The 20,210-nt window shown below is 48.4% G+C and overlaps 1 protein-coding gene across 1 annotated transcript in view; it reads right to left on the bottom strand.

Moving 5' to 3' along the window:
- EGLN1 (egl-9 family hypoxia inducible factor 1) overlaps positions 1-11,708 on the bottom strand; it is a 33,933-nt gene extending 22,225 nt beyond the window's left edge. Inside the window, exon 1 of the mRNA XM_084513147.1 lies at positions 10,604-11,708. Within this exon, the coding sequence (XP_084369273.1) occupies positions 10,604-11,569 (966 nt within the window). The 5' untranslated portion in view covers positions 11,570-11,708. The remainder of the gene's footprint in view (positions 1-10,603) is intronic.
- Between the last annotated feature and the right edge of the window lie 8,502 nt (positions 11,709-20,210).

Raw genomic sequence — 20,210 nt, 5'->3', positions numbered from 1 at the left:
AACAAGATTACATAAATTTAGAGCAAGTATGTCCATCCATCTCTGCGCACTAAGAGCAGTGGTCCAGATGCAACCTCTGGCTCGGAGAGTTCCTGAATTGCTGGAAACTGGACATATATAGGAGCATCGTTTTGTCAGTGTTTTGAAGCTTTATCTACACGCTGATTACTGATTAATTACAATAAATGCATAATGGTACGATGACCTCACATACTTATGTGGAAAGGAGACATCCGATAAGGAAGAACACGAGAAGGCACTAGAACCTGAAACGAGATTACTCAGCCTGCGAGAGGGGGTTAGATCTGAGCAGAAGGGACTGCCAGCATCTGAACGCTAACAACGGCTGTTTTTAACCACTTCACAGGAAATTTTGTAGCTTCAACCTACAGCTCAGGGACGGTCTAGCATCGACTGCATATAAACAGTTCCTTCAGATGAGCACAACTCCATCTGGCTTCAATTTACGGATAGAGATAGGACACGGATGGTCAAGTGGCACCTCACGAGAGGCACACAGCCCTTATCTCCCCGATGCAGTCCTTGTGGAGGACAGCTGGCAGGGTATCTGCGACTGCTGAACACCCAGCAGAGCCCAGGAACTGAGCACAGCCTCGTCCTCTGCACCCGGGCCGGGCAGCCCCGCTCTCGGCGCCTGCTCCTTCTCCACCCATTCACCAGGCAGGGGCTCCATCCTGGCTGCCCTGGGCCTCGAGGGGATCACGGGCAGCAGCAGCATGCGTGGGGAATACAGGAGGCCAAAAACTGGCTAGAAGTTACAAGGGGGAAGGGCGGAGGACTGTAGCTTACAGGTGCTACGAAGCAGCGTTAACACAGAGAAAACCACGAAGAAGCAGCAGCAGAGGCTACAGCACAAGTGACCACCTCCATAACTAAAAGGATCCACGGCAGGAATATTTCAGACTGATACACTACTTGGACATCCAGCAATGTTTCTTTAAGAAGCAAATGACAGCAGGAAGGCAGGCTCCTGGACACTTCACTCCAGCAGAGGTGGCCTGGTTCAGCCCCTGCTTGGAGCAGGGCCACCGGGGCAGGTTGTCCTGGGTTTTGAAGACCTCCAAGGAGGCAGACTCCACAACCTCTCTGGCAGCCCATCTCTCCGTTGGATCACCCTCCCATCAAATAAGTTTCTTGTATACAACCATAATTTCTTGCATGTCAGCGTGTGCCCTTTTCCTCTTTCCCTGTCACTGGGTGCAACTGAGAAAAGCCGGGCTCCATCTTCTGTACTGGCCACCTCAGGTACCTATACGCACTAATTTGGTCCCCCCAAGACTTCTTTTCACCCCAACTCTCCCAGCCTTTCTCTGTATGACCTGAAACAGTGACTCCACTATCACAAAGAAAAGTACTTTTGACTGGATGATGCTCACTAAAGGAGTCACTAACAAGGTTAAGCCCCAAAGAGGCACGATTAGCCGACATCAATTCTGCGGGGCATCGTATCATATCACATGCCTGCTGAAACTGAACCAGTTTGAGATGCCCTTATCAACCGGCCGCAGTTTCCTTTCTCACAGTGGCAAGGCTGCGTGCCAGCTGCTCGAACAACAATGCAGCGACCAGCAGCAACCAGGAGGGCCTGACGCCTTCAGCTGAGTGCCGACCGAGCGCCCCTCACACACGGCAGAAGCTGTTCGCACAGGCTGGAGCCCACGGCAAAAGTTTGCTGAGCAGATGTCTGAACAGGACAGAAAGCAGCGACAGGAAAAGTACCTTATTAGTCAACTAAAAACTGCTCTGAAATCCTTTCGTGTGCTACATCACTTTTTCTCTTCCACAGTGTACAGCTGCAGAGAACTTTAATGTATGAGGATTTCTGCCTCAGACTGGGTATGGACCAAGTTTTTGATCTACAGCAATTTAAAGTCCACATTGTCATACCACTCAGGTTATTCTATTATTATATTTTTTTGGTTTAATTTGATCAGTAACTTCAGGACGATTCTAGCTACCTATCTGCTGCTTTCTGGATGATGTAAGCACAAAGATAACAGACCCTAGCACACCAAAAGGTCAGCAAGTCACAGGAAGAGTATGCCCAACACAGAAGCCTCCATCCTGACACTTCACCAAGACTTTGGGGCTACCAACAAAATGATTAGAATTGACCATACAAACTCTTCCTGTAAAGAAATTTTAAATATATTCATATAAGAAGAAAAGCAAACAAACAACAAGAACAACCACAACAACATTAAAAAAAAAAACACAAAGCTTCTGCTGGTCCATTGCATCTTAAAACCTCATACAGTCGTCTGACAATCATATCACCAATTCCTCCACCCTATTACAACCAAAACAGAGACCAGCTTCCTGAACCCTCTCAGTGCATTCACCTTTGTATTCTTTTCGACATGACGCCTGGTTTTGCTGCAACAAGGCAAGGCAGTTCCAGGTTCACACAGTGCACTGGGGCCTCACGGCACCGTCTCCTCAAAATACTAAGTCATCTGTAGAGTTCAGAAGGTCCTCATGGTCAAACTATGTGCTCCAAGCTGGCCTAACATTAAAATAATGTGTAAAATTAATCCTTGGGTAGAAAATTACCTTTTTTTTTTTTTGTAAGACCCCATTAATTACCTGACAGGTATGGCGTTTGTGTATGTGTTAGGGTGTTGTGCACACAGCACATCCATCACTGCCCTGCATTCACACACAATGACCATACAGACAGGCAGGCACTCGCATTCCTACCCAATTCCTATTTATAACATTATACACGAACAAAAATACTCTTGAGTAATTTCAAGTTAAATACCAAAGAACAAGAAAGTCTTCAAGTGCAAGCAGCTGTTACGTGCATGAAAGCATTGCTCTATTTTTGACAGATGCTGTTCTGGAACAGCGAGTGAATTAGCTTTCAACCTGATGCTTATGACTGCAGCTTACCAACCAGCTCTGGCACAAGCCTGCACTGAAAATGTGCTTGATCAGCCATGGCTAACCAGTAATCTCTGGAAACAGTTTACAAGGACTTAAAGAGCACCAACTGACTTTTGAAAAAGGCCACATAGATCAGCGCTGGTATTTCTTACACCCTTCAGAAGGAAGAAGTCACGAGTTTGAAAGACAAAAAGGATATCATAAATAATGCTTACTGCATTTAGTAGTGGCTGGGAAGTCAAACAACCCCACTGCTCTGTTCACTAAAAATACTGCTTTCATTCTCTGATTTCATTAATGCAGTGTGAAAAAACATGCCAGTGGTTAAAAAAATTACATTAATAAATTCAAAATAAACTTATAAAAAAAAAAACAACAGGCAAAAAACACACCAAAAAATCACTTTCACAGTCCTTAGATTGTCTGCAGTCACTCCCTTACTGTACAAGAACAAAATACAGTGGTACAAGAGAAGGGCACCCCCCCAGCATCCCACTGAAGAACTAACTAACCAACCCACTCCGACAATCCAAAAACCAGTTTTGAAACAAAAAATAAAACCTGATTTGTAATAGAGCTCTTCAAGTAGCTTAAGGGAAAAGAAATGATCTAGTTTCTGGGTGAGCAAGAAGCCGATTGCTCTGTACAGCTTACCTGTTTGCCTTTATCAAACAAGTTCCTTTCTAGTGCTGCAGAAAAGCCTTCCTCTCAGCTGTAAGGTTAACTGTAGCTTCATCGGCAGATACAAGTACGTACATATATACATGCTGACACTCAGTAGAGGGCAACAAGTAGCAAATTCCAGCAGCAACTAGGCTGATTAAACCAAAAGCTGTCAGAGATTAACTGCAAAACACCGCAGTTTAATCACAAGCCTCACGAATGCAGGTAACCACCATGAAAGAGAATAATATGCTGTTGATTTATTTGCAGGAAACAGCTGGCGAACTATTCAGAAATTAAGCGTGAGCTGGAAAATGGAAAAACATCTCCCAGACACGCAGTCAAGGTCACAGACGCAACTGACCAAGCAGTTTGAGGAGAGCTGCACTCGGCCGGCCCCGCGGCTTGGCAGGACACGGCTTTCAAAGAATTCCAGCCCCGGAGGCCGCTGGCAAGGGAACGCAGCTCTTCCTCTCGAGCTGCAGAGCTGAGATGGAGAGCGGCCCGCTTGATTTTGGGGTGGAACTGCACCGAGCTCCTTGTGGCTAGGACGGGCAGCATGGCACATCAAAGCAGCAGCGCTGTCAGAAAACAGCGATGCCGCTGAGAGGAACAAATGCTGTGCACGGAAAGCACCGATGTGCCCAAACCTCAAGGCTACAGGTGCTCTGAAACAGCAACAACTCGAAATCGAACTGCAGCTGCACGGCCCCAGGCAGCTGCTGATGGAAGCAGGGTGCTCACAGCACAGGGGATGCCAGCCCAGCTCCGTCCCGAAACAGGGAAACCAGGACCTTCCTCAGTGCTAATAAAACTCCAGGATAAAGGAGAGGGGCAAACGCTGAGCACAAGGAGCATGGCTAGCAGGTTGGCTGGCTTGGAAGCTTTGTGTGTGTGTGTTTGTGTGTGGCAGAGATGGGGGGGATCACGTGGAGAAAATACGTTTCCTTCTGCAGGTTCCATGGGGTAGGCCGGCAGAGCTGCTGCATAAAACTGTCACAAGGAAGATGCTGGAGGACAGAACAACACATCTCTGCTGGCAAAAACAGCCTCATGCTGAGCACGGGAGAACAAAGAGAAGAAAGCTTAAGAAAGAAAAAAAAAATACATAGCAAGCAAAGATTTCTTAACTGTTATTCAAATCTTCACAAACAAATTTTGGGATAATCAGTCCCTAAGTGTTAAACTAAGGCTGTAGTTTGGCAAATCCTTTAAGCTGGCATAAATTTGCATTGCCGCTGAAAGAAAGTCTCACCATCTGCCAGTCCCCCGTGCCAGCACAAACATCCGAGCTCTGAACCAGGAGCACTTCTTTTGCCAGTTCACTTTTTCAGATGGATCGGTTCCCCAAACCAGTTCACAGGCTGGCCATGTAAATACTTGTACTGGCAAAGAAGTGGGACTACTTCTCCGGCAGCACCAGCCTGAATTATTCCCTGGGCTACAGCCTAAATCATGTCGATCCCGAAACGCTGAGAGGAGTCCCAGGTAGCACTCCCCACCCTCAGACACATTGTATTTGTGCCACGCTTCACAGTTACAATCACCAAAGTGAAGTATGGGAACTTCCCAGAGCCTCAGAAATGCCCATCTTTTAATTTTCACCAGCCATAAACAAGCATCTTTTCTGGATACTCTATGCTCCTCAGTCAGAACACCATTTGTGTTTAGAAATAACAGGCTGCTGCTGATCATTTGCTCACGTTGGGCCCCAGAACACTGGTACATGACTGGAAAACGAAACTGGACTCAGCTCAGAGCTCTACCCCAGCAGGAATGTAAGATCTGTGGGCTGCCCTGAGTATCCGTGAGTCACCACACAATCCTTTGCTGAAGAGCACATGCGTCTAGAAGAAAATGCCACTGCCAACAAAAACACCGTCAGGAAAAATCCTTAAGCATAACTATCTGTAAAACTCTATCTGGTTCGAGCAATTCAAGCAAATACTGAGAGATGAGACTGAGAGCTAGCTGCTCTTTCCTGCAACTCAGGGACAAACTCTAGCCAAGGCAAGCATGCACGATGAACCAGTTAGATCAGCAAGTTGTAGTGCTCCTGCACTGAATTTATTTCTGGGTACGGAGCGATCTCTACAAATGGGCATGCCATAGGCAAACGGAGGGGAAGGGAAGCTCCTCTGCTCCACAGCTGCTCCTCAGCCTGAATCCCAGCTGAAGCTCTGGGCTTCCCCAGGGCTCACACAAGCAGCATCCGAGCCCCGTGCCCATCTCTGCCCTTACTCCACGCTGTCAGCACTTTTTGGTACCAGCATGGTTGCAGAGCCCTCAATCTCCACTTCTTTGCCTGTCACCTTACTACTGCACAGATACTCACTGGGATATTCTGCAGAACAAGATCTAGTGGAAAGAACATCCAGAAGTCCTGCTCAGGTTTCCTGTACACTGTTTTAAACAGCATCTGCAGAACTCAGAGCTGTGCCTCCTGGTGCCTATTCAGTGCTTCACCAGCTGCTGGCAGCTTCAGCTGTACCAGCTCATTACCTCTTCCTGGTTAAATTTCTACATCCTTGGCAACATTAAGCCAGCACGTCTGTAGGAAAGCTGCTACACAAGTGTCCAGAGCAGAGAACCTCTTCTCTATGGTTTCTAGAAAAGCTGACTGCTGGATGTGAGAAATCCGCACGCTGTTAGAGGATTATTTTCTAAAGGAGCATTACTAACTCTGAAAGAAGCTAATTTAACAGGACACAGTCAGATCAGTCCAAATCCACAGCACTCCGGGTCTTCAGAAAACTCCAGGACACGCTAGCATGCGGCATCACATTGAAAATTTATTAGTACCCAGGAAATCACACGCAGCAGTTAAGGTAGTTATAACCAGGTCAGTTTATTTTGAGATCAGAGGAGAGGAGAGAATAAGAGAGAAGCAGTTGGGTAATTCAACCATTTCAAGAAAAAGCACGGGTGCAGGTTTGCACCACATGCAGCCTGTAGAGCAAATTTTTAAGCCACCGGTGGCTGAGAAGCAGTGGGTTCCACTGGCCTACGGGTAGAGACAGGAGAGCATTAAAATCGAGCCCTCTGAGTTGCAGTTCTTCTGCTGGGCTACAAAGGGGTGGGAATGACACAAAGCCTCCAGGAATGTAACAGAGACTGTCAAACCATCTTTGTGCTCTCTTCTCAATAAAAGGCACGGGGTAGGGTTAGGAGACGTGGTGTTGGGAGGAGCTGAAGCACGAACAGTAGATGGATCAGATGTCTGCTTATACGGTGATTATTGGGTCCCTGTCTGTGGGTACGATCTCCCTGTATTACTGCAGCACCAGTAAAGGAAGCAAGCTTCTGATTTATAAAAGGCTTGAAGTTTTAGATAATAAGCAGAGTTCACACGAGAGAAGACAGACACGTAACAAAAAACAACAACAACAAAAAAAAAAACACATAAAATAATGAAGCTTCCTCCCTCCTCAGCCTCTGCTTGGGACGGAGGAAAAACCTTCTCACCTGGGAGAGATTCAGGAGTAGTTCACTCCCTGACTCTGGTGAGCAGGTTTCTATCTCCAGTGGCTATCTAGGACAGGACAGGCAGGAAACAGAACTATGCGCACGTACGAGTGCGATAACTGATAAGAGAAAGGAAAGAGAGAGTTAACATTTTGGGAGAAGATGGAAGAAGTAAAACCAGTAATAACAGGAAGTGGGAGAAAGACAGTGCAGCTCATGTATGCTGCTCCGTGCCATGTGCTGCTAGGGGAAAAAAAAAGCCGCACAATCTGGAAAGAAAGAGAACAGCAGAACAAAAGCAAGGAATGCAGTAAATCAGGCCTTCTGAGATGAGCAAATAGTTAGCCATTGTGTTATATCTGCGACTGCACTGTATACTCATGCCAAAAGTAGTTCATACCTATTGCTATGCAGATACCTTTCAGCCTGGAGAGTAATCTGCTGATGGTCTGGTCTAGGCTGAGCCACATCCCTTGAAGCAGACCAATTTCGGGTAGCCCAGTTAGTCCAGAGAAAATCCCTAACAAGACGTTTGCAAATGTATAATTTCAGATTTCTCACACTTAACTTTTCTTGGTGTCCTCTACCTTAAGGACTAGCACTGGAGAACGTGGATCAGTTTAAAATAAACGTCATTGAAACAAGTAGCTTTTCCCCCCACGGACGGTTTTACAGGCTGAGAGTGGAGGGTGTGGACTAAGAGCCACTTCTTTTCCCCTTTCATATACAACATACCTAGAATCAGTATAAGCAATGGCAAGTTCAAGGCCCTAACGCTCACAGGTACAGAAGCCGAGCCTTAGCTAGAGGTGCAATTATAACCTACATATCATCTCTTGCACTTTATCCACAGCTATTTTCCCCCACAGTCAAAAACAACCCATGATCAACAGCGTCATTAAAACCTTCGGCCAACAATCCATCCATTCCTGTGAAAGTGCCCAGCTGCCAGCTGAAGCTCGGAGAACAGAACTCTTCACAGGTTTATTTAGTTAACAGAAATGCTTTTGAATGCTCAGTCCAGAAAGAGGCTAGGAATTTCAGCGCACTGTGGCGTGGATGTATTTCTGATTAATTCCCTCTGATAGGGTATGCTTGTTTACAGAGCTCGAACTAGGTCTGGTAAAGGCTGAAGATTCACTCTTGTGACTCCTAGGACATAATGCCAACCCTTGCACAACACCCAAAAACAAAGCTAGTTTTCCAAGACACTGCAGTGAACACAAAAAAAGTATTTTAAAAAGCAGGCTGCAAGCGTGTTTTGTTTTTGCTTGTTTTACATACAAAAGTCTAATAAAATAATTACAAAAAAAAAAGTTACACTTAAAAAAAAAAGCATGTCCCCAACTGCACGAGGCACCCAACCACAGAGGGCTTGCACCATGCCGCCCCCAAACCCCTACTGCCCTAACTCCAGCCTTTGGAGACAGCAGGGGGGCCCCAGGGGCTAGATTTCTGCTGGTTTGGGTGCTCGTGAATTACCAGTCTCACCAGTGACACTGCCAACTGGCTTATTTAGTGCCCTCAGTGAAACAGTGCGCTAAGTTCTCCACGCACCAGCTCAGTGAACCACAGGGTTATTGCAATATTTACGTGCAGGAGCAGTAAATTATTGGGTAGAGCTTAGTCAGTGCGTGCTACGTTTCTGTCCATTTTGGTCCTATCGCTTGAAGTAACACCAGTAAGAATAAAGATTACACATGGACCACTCATTTTTTAAAAAAAATGTTGCTGTGAGCGGCAAAATCCCACATAATCATAAAAATTTAGAAATGGGCTGTCTTTGGCTAAATGAACCGAGCAGCTCACCACGCAAAGCGCACCAACAGAAAAGGTCCAGAGTAACCTGTTGTGGCTATTACAGCATCTCCACGGCGTACTCCTCTGTACTGCCAAGAATAACACCCACGTACACTGCAGCTCCTGCAGGAACGCAATCAAACCCAGATCCAGAAAAAGCAGGAGTGAGGTGAGAAGCAAAGACAAAAAATTGACTTCATGTAACCCACAGGTGTCTCCACTTTCACTCCGCTTCCTCCAGCCCCCTACAGAGGGCCAGGAGCTCTGAAGGGACACGTGGAAGAAGTTTGGGCTGACAGACTGCTGCCCCCTGCCACAGCCCTTGGCCTAAACGAGCAGTGACAGCAAGGGCAGAGGGAAGGCACAACAGAAGGAGAGAAGGTGAAGGCCACCACATTGCTGCTGTCCTTGCGGACTTGATGAACCAACGCTGACAAACCCAGCAGCATGCTACAAGCTCTGGCTTTGCTGGGAGAAGATCAAGGGAACACGAGAAGACAAAGTGAAGCATTTCTGTACCGCTGAGCAAAGGACTGCACCTGTTCTGATCCCTGAAATACACGGGAATTTCAGCAGTGTCCGAAAGCCAAGCAGTGCTAAACAACCTTCATCACTTTACTGTCACTCCAGGAAAACGTAGAGCTGTCTGTACGGAGGGATTCATCCCCGTCCACAGACATTCTTTGACAATTAGCAAAAGCATCAGTCACCACTGAGAAAGGCAAGATGCAGCAGCTCAGGAATCACACGCGTGATCCGGCATTACAATGCCAAAAGCCCTTTTGTAAAGCCCTGGCACGTATCATTTACAGAAGCATACCGCTGCAGATGGAAACAGAAGCTGTATTCCTCTTTCCTGCACAAAACTGAAACCCAGTAAAGCCACAGATATTTTTAGAGCGCAAGTTTCAAGCGCTGGGGCCTTAAAGAGATTTAGAGCCGTCTGCAAGATAAATTGGCTTAAAAAAAATCCAAGCTAACGGGGGTGTGGGGGGGAAATCCAGACCACGTCCCTGCTGAGAGCTTTAGCACAGTACCGGTTCAACCAGAGGTACACAAAGCCCTCATTTCAAAAAGGAAAAAAAAAAAAAAAAAAAAAAAGCACAAGAAAGAGGAAATTCCCACCCACTTTCCGTATCGGAGGAGCTGGGATTTAGCGCACCCGGCACAAACCCGGGGCTGTTCCTTCTCTCCTCCCTGCCAGGCTCCCCAGCAGCTGAGGTCCTGCAGCTGCAGCAACAACAGCCTGTCTGTGGCTGGCCCCGGCGCTGGGACGCTGCTGGGCAGCTCACTGCCTCCCTTATGCTGCACCGGGGGCAGCAGCAAAGCGAGCAGGGCTTCCTTCTCCCTCCCCCCCCCCCCCTCCTTTCCCCGTCCCCTTTTTTAAAAAGTGAAAAGCTCCTGATGAATATTCATCGCCCGGCCTTTCTACCCGGGGTGTGAATTTCATTTTCAAGGGCTCGGGGAGAATTGCAAATCAGCCCGGCACAATGGGCGAGCTTGACTGGCTTTCTCCGGCCTCAAGACACGGCGACAGAGAGGAAAAAAAAAAATTGATTTGGGCAGGGAAAAATAAATAAATAAATAAATGAAATGACATGAAAAGCGTGCGAAGATCTTGGGAACACCCAGCACGGCTCCAGCGCCGGCTGGGCCGCGTTGTCGGGACTCTGTGGGTTTGCTACTTTGGGGTTTGTGTCATTTGCGTTGTCTTCCTAACCCCAGATTTCAGGGGGAGGCCCCCTGCCCCCCGCGCCCCACTCACTTTCGTCCTGCCGTTGATGTGGTAGTTGCCCAGCTTGCCGTTGCAGTGGCGGATCAGATCGTCCATGCTGTTCATCAGCAGGCGGATGGTCTGGCAGCCCGGCTCCTTGCCCTCCACCCAGGTGATCTTGTCGCCGCGGATGTCCTTGGACGAGTCGCTCTTCTGGCTCACCAGCTGCCCGTCGGTGAAGCGGCCGGTGTGGTGCAGCGCCCGCACCTCCTGGGCCACCAGCCCGCCCAGCTCCTTGCCCAGGAAGTCGTCCACCACGCAGATGCCGTGCTTGTTCATGCAGGGCACGATGTACTCCAGCGCCAGCCGCTGCGGCACCAGCGACTTGGTCTGCCCGTTGGGGCGCAGCGCGGCCCCGCCGGGCCCCGCCTGCCCGCCGCCCGGGCACAGGTTCGACTTGTCCCGGTACAGCAGCACCGCCTCCCCGCACGGCACCACCGACGCCGCCTCCGCCTCCCCCCCGCCGGCAGCGGCAGCGGCAGCGGCAGCGCCGGCCCCGGCGACGTGGTTGTGGCTGAGCGGGGCGGCCTCGCCGGGAGCCTCGCTGCTGGGGGCCGCCGCCGCCGCCGCTGCCCCCCCCGGCCGGCCGCCGCCCCCCGCGCCGTGAGCCCGCTGCGGCGGGGGGAGCCCCGCGCGGGGCTCGGCGGCGCCCCCTGCTGCTGCTGCTGCCGCTGCTGCTGCCGCTGCTGCCGCCGCCGTGCCCCCGCCGCGGCAGATGAGCTTGTGCTTCTTCCAGTCCTGGCGCTGGTGCTCCTTGCTGCAGTAGAAGGAGCTGCGGCAGCGCCCGCAGCGCAGCAGGTTCTCCATCTTCCCGCACAGCTCGCAGTACTGCCGGTCCCTCTCGCTGCTGCTGCTGCTGCTGCTGCTGCTGCTCCCGCTGCTGCTCTCGCCGCCGCCGCCGCCACCGCCACCGCCGCCGCCGCCCTGTCCGGCCCCGCCGCCGCTGTCATTCGCCATGGCGCTGCGCTGCGCTGCTCGGGGTTATGTAAGGAGGCGGGCGGCCGCGGCGCTAAGGCGGGCCCCCGGCCGGCCGCGCGGGGAGGCAGCGCTCACTGCATCATGGCCGCCCGGCGCCGCCGCGGCCCCCGCCGGCCCGCGGCCTCCTTCGGGGCGGCCGAGGCGCGGGGCTGCCGCGGGGGCCCCCCCCGGCGCCTGCCTCCTCCTCCTCCTCCTCCCTCCCGTGCGGCGCGATCGCCGCTAGCGCCGCCTCATCGCCGGCCGGGCGGGTGGCGCGGTGCGGGGCGGGGGGCGCCGCTCGCTGCCCGCCGGCTGCCGCCTCCTCCTCCTCCTCCTCCTCCTCCTCCTTCTCCTCCCTCCTCCTCCTTCTCCTCCGGCCGCCCGGCGCTGTGTCGGGGCGAGGAGGAGGCGCCACACTCGCAGCCCGCTCCGCACGTACGCCACTTCCAGCCCCACAGCGCCGCCGGCGCGTCAGGCGGGCGGGGCCGCGGCGGGCGGAGCCGGGCAGGGCGGTGGAGGCCGCGCTGAGGGGAGCCCGGCGCTGAGGAGGGGTGATGTAGGGCGGCAGGGGGTTGTCGCGCCTCTCCGCCCCAAAGTGTCCCCGCTTGGTGCCCACCACGACGCCTCCTGGGCGGCTGGGGTGGCCGTGGTGCCCCTCAGAGGCAGCTGGTGAGCAGCCCAGAAGCGCCCCTTCCATGGGTTTGGCTGGGCTGCGGCTGCTGAGGGAGAGGCGGCAGCTCTCAGGTGGTGCACACCGCCTTTCTGGTCAGAAATCCATCCTAAAATCCAAAAAGAGTCAAAGAAATGAGCCGATATCTAAATTCGGAGGGAGAAAGGTGAGATGAGCCCTCTGGTTGGTAACCCAAGATGAGTGGCTTGGGCTTTCTACCTCTATGTTGCCACAGGCTTTCACGTGATTTTGGCCAATTCAGTTTTCCTTCACCTCTCAAACAGAAATACCAACACTTTCCCTCCTCACAGGCTGTCGTGAGGCCTAAGACTGTAATATAGTCCCGTAAGATGGCTACATTCACGCTATCGATATGGCTCGTTCTCACCATCTCTCTATAGAGAACCAGGTTTAACATGAACTGACGTATCAGTAGGCCTTCGAGGGGTGTTGGACACTGCGTGTGCTACGTGAAGGATGTCAAAGCAGAAGCAAAGTGTGCCAAGGCTACAAATGCCTGTGGTACATACACAGAAAAAGGGAAGGAAAAACAGGGTGAATTATGAGGAAGGCAAAAGGAGGACTGAGAGGACAAGGTCGTGTCATGGCCATGAAATCTCCTGAATGCGATCAGCAAGTGCCAAGGCTGAATTGAAAATAAAGAAAAGCTGAGAGAACTGGAAAAGCTGGGAACTGAAAACAGAGTCACAGGTTAGTAATTTCTGTGTTCATGGCTCTTAAAGGGAGGAAAGTGTGATGGTAGAGGCAGAAGGAAGTGGTTTAAAAACACGTTTTAAGTCCAGAGCATAAAGGGGACAGATTTTTAATCTAGGCTTAATGGCAGTTGTTCACTGACTACAGCAATATGGGGTAGGTCAGAAATACGAGGCATTCCTCTAGCGTGCTTTAAGCTGAGATTAATACAGCTGAATTCTTTGGACGTAGAGCATCGTTAAACCAGGCTAAATGAGGAAAGAGTCAAGCCTGTTATTTTCAAAAACTTCAGAAATGCAAACAATGCCAGGGAGAAACTGAAGAGTTAAAGACCTTTTGTGTTTGTTGTGTACTCCTTTGGCAAACATCATGGAGATGAAAGTCACAGGCTCAGAGCCCGGTAGTCCAACCATGAAACAAATAAGAAAAGGACCAAGGTACGAATATGGTGTCTGGCTAAAACCAAATGATGGTTATTAATTCATGGGCAAATTTGACTTAAAAACTCCTTTGTTCTTTCCCTCTTTCCCACATGTCTTTTGGGATGCAATTAAAGGTCTTGGTCTTAATTTTTACGGTTACTAATGTGCTGAACTACTTCAGGCTGTCTTGTACTACTGTGTTCCCAGCGTGGTCAACAGAAAAAAACAAAACAAGATCAACAAAATCCATTTTCAAATACACAAAACATTTGCCATATTTTATGGTTATAGCACTTCACCAGGGGCACAAAACAATTCCATGGAGGTTGTGCTCCAGTGACAAAACTGAAGAAAAGAGCGGTGGTAGGGAAATTCTGAAAACAATGACTATTTATATCACAATTGTGTCTACAACGTGCTAGAAATGTTTTCCAAGCATATAAAGACTCTATTCATTGCCAGAGAGCTTGTTCCTTAAAAGACAGCATAAGGGCAGAGCATGACAGAAAGGAACATACAGTATACAAAGTAAAATGACCAACACGATGGTTGCCAAAACGGAGGGGGAGGGTACTGCCTCCTCTCTTTCCTGTGAGTTGCTCTCCACTGGCTCCCTAGCTTGGCGTTTCCAAGAGAGCTAATTTCTTGTGTGTGCCAGTGGGTGCTGGAAAAGAGCTTGAAGGGTGACTGGGCAGTGATGAGACATGGTCGATTCGCAGAGAATGCAGATAAAAAGTCTCTAACGTTGTACCAGTCATGAGGAGGAGGATGTGGGATAAACTTAATGCAAGGTCAGAGTTGTTTTGTTTTTTTTTTTTATCACCACTTAGATACAGATCTGATGTGTTTATTAGAAATGCCTAAAAAAAATAGGCTGGTCAATGAATAACTTTCCTGTTTTCGTTAAGTAGTAATAATAGGTGCATTTATCTATCCTTACATGTGCTTTATATAGTTGGAGTACTGCAGTGGTAAGGCTGTACAAGCAACCAAAAAGAATCTTTGAAGCCCAGGGGAAGGGGGGAATGCAAAACAGCAAGATTACAGGCGTTGGATTCACAGAACAAAAGCAGCTTAGAAATAAAGTAAAATACATCCCATTTTCAGATAGTTTTGCTGTGACGGTGTCACAGTTCGTATTTAGGACTGGTGGACCTATAGCATTTGCTCTTTCCCCCCCAGACCACTCCACTGTGTTCTTCAGCCTGGCTGCCCTTATTCCACGTAAGCCATTATTCATTGATCTCGGCAGTGGCATTTTTCAAGCTAGCTTTCATACTAGCAAGTGAACTGTAACAGGTTTGCAGCTTTTCCAAATAAAACCAGAGAACTGTTTGTCTCAGTTGGATTCTCCGCTAAGCTCGCTTCCTTTCTAATCAGGACATGCTGTACAAAGAACATCCACGAGGCCATGCAGGTGCTCCTCTGCTGAACGCACGCTCTTTTTCCGAGGCACTCAAAGGGTTAGCGTGGTTTATTCACCTCTCAAACATTGCCCCTGTTTCTGCAGAGCCGGGAAGGGTTCATCCAGTCGTGCTGATGCGGAGCACATAGGGTGCTGCCTGGCTCTGACCCCTGCAGAAGAGCACACCTGGTTTCCTTCTGTGACAGCTGGGACACGTCAAGGCGCTCTGTGGCCAGCCCAGGCTCTGATACACCGAGGGCTCGATGCTCTGCTCTTGCAGGTACTGTCCCCTACATGCGGAGTACCAGGTGCTCCTGCACTGTCCTGCACCGTACACATGCTGCTCAGCACCGTGTAAGGTGGCACACGGCCCCTAGGACAACACAAGGTCGGGCTCACAGCCCTGGGATTAATCCTCAGTACTCTGGGCCACGTTGCACCCTGCCTTTTGCTTGTTGACACCATTGCAGAGTCTCCCTCAATTTTTTTTTTTTTGCTGAAATTAATGAAATAATTTGGTTGTTTATCACTGAATATCATAATGTTGTAATGTTGAAAGGAAAAAAAAAAACACCTTTCATTATAATCTGAGATTATAAGGGTTGGGCTAAATTATAAGGAGAAGTATTCTCAATTACTTTGTGTAAACTTGAATAGCTCAGTGTTTAATGCTGCGGGATTCCTCCAGGCTCTTCAACCAAAATTGTTTTTGCTGTCCCTGAATCTGTCTGAAATGATATGCATTTGCTTCTCTGGGAATGTAGCCTGTTTATTACACCAAAAATACAGTTGGGGTTGATCAAGAGAGATTTATGCAGATTAAGATGGTTGACTGCTTTAATAATTGTATTCATATTTAAAGAAAAGAGAGTTACAGTAGTGAGTTACAGTATAAGACGATGTTCTTTTCTCTCTTTTTTTTCTTCTGGAGATGCTGCTACGAGACATCTATTTCTGTAAAGCTACGGCAATGCAGCAGAGCTCAGGAAAAGCTCAAGACTGACTTATTCCAGTCTTGTCTTCATTTTAAAATTTGTACCATGAGAAGTTCAAAAGCTTTTTCCACATTGTTTGTGAGGTTTCTCCAGAGGGAGTATTTCTGGCTCTGGTTAGAAAAGAACTCCCTGTCTTGCTAAAGATTGACAATTATGTACATTTTTGGCCTCTAACTTAAGCAAGCCAGCAGGCCCTCGGGGTGCTTAAAGCCCTGTTATGGACAGAAAGTTACTTCTAAAGAACATTTTTTAAACGCTATTTGAAATCTAGGCTCTGATACAGCGATAAGCTGTTTTGAAAACAGAGCTCATGTAGGTCATATTTATCTTAACTGCTCCACAAGTTGTTCTCTATTTTGACACAGACACGTCTTCTAGCTCAGAACAAGGGGCTCGGAGGTAAAGAAAGTCTCTTCGGTGTTTCAGAGGGCCACAGCCATTACATGACCTTTTTACTGTGCAGCTGATCTGTGCTTCCTGGCCCCGTGTCATCACGGCTCAGCATCGTGACATGCTGAAAGATCATCACGGTGGAAACAATGCAGAGCAGCATTCGGATGGTGTGGCGGCCTGCCCTGCTTATTTTGTGTGTGTACCTGATTTATTGCACATCATATTTTCTCTTTCCTCCTCTTCCAGCTGCCAGGCACGTAGTTCTCTCTTCTGCCAGTGCCTTGCCTTGTACTTGGAAAAGGGAACAGGGACGCCCTGGGGTGTGGGCAAGAAGGGCAGTTGGCTTTGTGCACCTGGGGAGACCCAGGGAGCCTCAGCTCGTGGGTTACGATATATCCTGCCATTACAGTCTCTGCATTTTTCTCCAGATTGCCTAGAAACTATTATCCAGAACACAACAGAGGACCTCAAGAACTGTCCCTGGAGCCACAAAGATGTGTTTTATTAAAGGACTGGACATTTTATCTCTGGGTGGAGATGCAGTTTCTTTTCCCTTTCTCCAGCTGGCTAGCACAATTTTTGATATCCTCAATGTCTTTTTCTTGTGAAGGCAGTTGCACTAGCGAGAGAGATTCCAAGAAAAAGCTTAGGACACTCGCTGCTCTGAGAGGAGAAACCTGCCTCGGCAATTTAAGAGAGGAAGGAAAAGACAATAGTGAGGGAGTTCTTGAACTGATAACGCCGACTATTGAGGTGTTATTCCTCAACAGACTTTGGGTTCTGATTTTTTTTATTTTTGATGAGGCAATTTAGTGAGAAGAACGGGGACAAGCTTCATTTTTGTTTGTTTTCTAAGTGAACAATGGTGTCCTCCCCCTTGTCTCAAACAATGGGAATATGATATAATAGTTGATGTTCTGTTAAAACTATCAGACTTGCACATCTGTTCTGAAGAGCTCACCTTTGCCAGGGCTGCCTACATACGTGTTCACGTGCATGAGCATTGCGAGCCTGAACCCTGAAGAGTCCTCCCAATGTAGGTGAACTCAGCACAGCTCAGACTTTGTTCTCCTGCACTCCGTTTCCCCTTGTCCCAGGACTGCCTGGGGCCTCTCCGATGCATTGTCAGGATGTCCTATTGCTCTCCCACATCGCCCTTCTCGCTGTCCCCCCTGTCCCAAGGGCTCTTTGCTGCCTTTTCTTGCTTTCCACCCTTTCCAAAGACACAGACTTGCCATTCCATTTGCTGTCAGTGCTCCTCCTGTGCCCTCCTGCAACATCGTCTTTAGTTTGGGCAAATTTAAGTCATGGTGTTGAGTAGCTGCCCACCGAAAGAGGCTGCTTCCAGCAGCATCTTCCTTCACCCTGCCTTACTTTAGCACCACGCTTGTCTAGCCCTTTGGTGAGTCAGTTCAAGAGAATAGTTTTCTGTTGGATTAACAAGTTGGATCGGCTTACCGTGCGGTTTGATGTGGTGCAAGAGAGGGTGTGGACCAGCAGGGCCAGGAGTCAGGGAGGGAAAAGCAGGACCACCCAAGTCAGAACAGTAAGCTGACTCAGCCGTGTCATGAAACTTCACCCTTATTTACTTCGTATTATATAACTTGACCCATTTCCACTCCGTCCCTAACAGAGGGAAGGCTTTCCAAGTGACCTGTTCAAACTGTATGGAGAGAATCAGCGGGCCCAAAGTGCAGGGTGTTGTGATATCCCAGGACATGGCAATGGCTGGCATCGGCCCATTCGTCTGTCTGAGGATGTGGGGAGAGGTGCCTTGTGCTTTTGGCTCTGTGAACAGCATGCCAAGGACTTTTACAGGTCATTTTACAGGTTATCCTTCAGATTTTAGCAGTTGAGAGGTTCTGTCTGTTGATTAAAATAGTTCTTAAGATTTTAGAACTGAACAAATACGGTATTAAAAATTGTGATCCTGATAAATACTGAATATGTTGGTGCTTCGACACCTCCTTGTCTCCTGTGCTAACAAGCACAACCCTCTGTGCACATACTCCAAGTCCAATATCAAGGTAGGAAATTTCAACATGTTTTAAAGTACTTCCCGAGCAACTTAACTTATACCAAGGTAAAACAAGAGTACAGTGAATGTGTAGTAATTTAAATTCATATATTTCTATGAAAATTTGTTGCTCTCCCCCTGCACGATCTAAATTAACACTATTCATTTCATCTTTCTCAATGGGCACGGTGCTGTTAGTGACTAGGAAAACATGACGTTGAAATTGTGTGCATTTATACAAAGTGCTACCTAAATAACAAGTCCCGGAACATTAAACTTAACAGGAGTTCCTGCAAACACACGGCTGAATATGAATTATTAACATCTTGGGTTTTCTCTTGGAGCAGCAGTGTGTGTTACAGAGCTGTAATTAGGGCTGGGGTGCGTCTGAGCCTTTCTATCACGCTGCATTGTTTTGTCACTGCCAGAAGTATTACCCCTGAACCTGTTCCTTGCTCACCCAGCTAGCTAATTAGTGACCTGGAGATAAGGTGGCATTTACTGGTAGTAGAAGAAATGGCCTTTTATTTTTATGCAGAAGCTAAAAACAGGTCAGCAAGCAATTTGCACATTCTTCATCCACCCACAGCGCAATGGAAGAGGATAATGCTTATCTTTGCAGGGGGCAGGTTTCACTTTTTTCCTTACTGTTTTATCAGGCTTACGTTTTCTCCCTGGCATTATTCTTTCTTCTGGTTGTTGGGTTGGTTTATATTTTAAGTTTGTTTTGCTTTGTTTTTAATTTCAGGCTACGTCCAGTGCTAGGGCCTTGTTTAGGAGTTTTCATTAAATGAGATTCCTAGAAGGGTTCCTCTGATTACAGTTTCCTCGCTCTGGGATATAGATGGAGATTGAACTGGAGGGAACAGGCAGAGAATAGATAGCGACTGTCCTCACCTATTTACCAAATCGTAAGCATTGTCAAAATTTGGGTGGGAGGCAAAGCACCTCCCTGGTGCAAACAGAGCCTCCAATAAAAGCCACGTGCTGTGGGCAGGAATAGTTAAGGGCTTTCATTTTCATTTTTTCTTTTAAACAAACAACAACTTATCAATGTGGGAGGCCAAACGTGGCGAGCTCATATACACACAAAGGCCTGTGTGTCTGTGGATATGCCTGCTCTGCACATCCAGCCTGCTCCTCACCTTATTTTAACTAGGGTGACCATTTCTCCCCTATTTTAAGCAATATTCCTCATTTCATATGTCACGAGTAAAAGAAACACTAAATCATATCTTTGTAGAGCAACATTTTGCACTGCGTTTTTTTTTTTTTTATTGAACTTTATATTTGATTTAAAAATATCAGCCTCAAGAGACTGAATCTTTTTCAGAAAAAGCTACAGCAGGAAGCTAAAAATTCTTGCTCTATATTATCTTAAGACGGCACTGAATCGCAGACCTAAAATAAAAATTAATTGCAAATGTGGGGTCGTGTTAGAGGGTACGATTTTGCATTTGTGATCCAGATATGGAAGAGGCATGTAAGGAAGAAAACGTCTTTGAAGGTTCATAAATGCCAATGCGTAACACCGAATGCTTGCCTCATGCACTGAATGTTTCACTGCAGAGGTCTAGCGAATGCTCCTTGCAGGGCAGAGCTGTGAAGCAAGGTAGCAAACTAGTTTCCCTTGGTCAGCCTTCAGCACAGCCAGACGGGAGCCCTTCCAGAACGCTCTCTGGAAACACTCATCTAGCCTCATCAGCGGTCTATAAATAGAGGAGGTCTTCATCCCCAAGGAGGTTTTGCAACGCCGTGCCGCGGCTCAGCGCTGCGCTCCCATGGAGGCAGCAGACGGGGTGTTACAGAGCCATGTGGTGGAACCGGCGCCGGGAGCAGGCCCTCTTCGTGTCAAAGATGAGGTCTGCTGGCAGGTGGGGAGGAGAACTGGGAATCACTGGGATCGGAAGGCTCTTCCCAAAAGCCTTCCAAAAAGGAGAGAAATTCCCTTAGGTCCTACACAGAAACTGCTGTGCCGATGATTTCTCCCTGTGCGAACCTTCTTGGTACTGAAGGCAATTTTAC

The sequence above is a fragment of the Aythya ferina genome, assembly GCF_964211825.1.
Source record: "Aythya ferina genome assembly, chromosome: 3".
In the NCBI taxonomy this organism is placed as follows: domain Eukaryota; kingdom Metazoa; phylum Chordata; class Aves; order Anseriformes; family Anatidae; genus Aythya; species Aythya ferina.
This window is presented reverse-complemented; position numbering and strand designations above follow the sequence as displayed.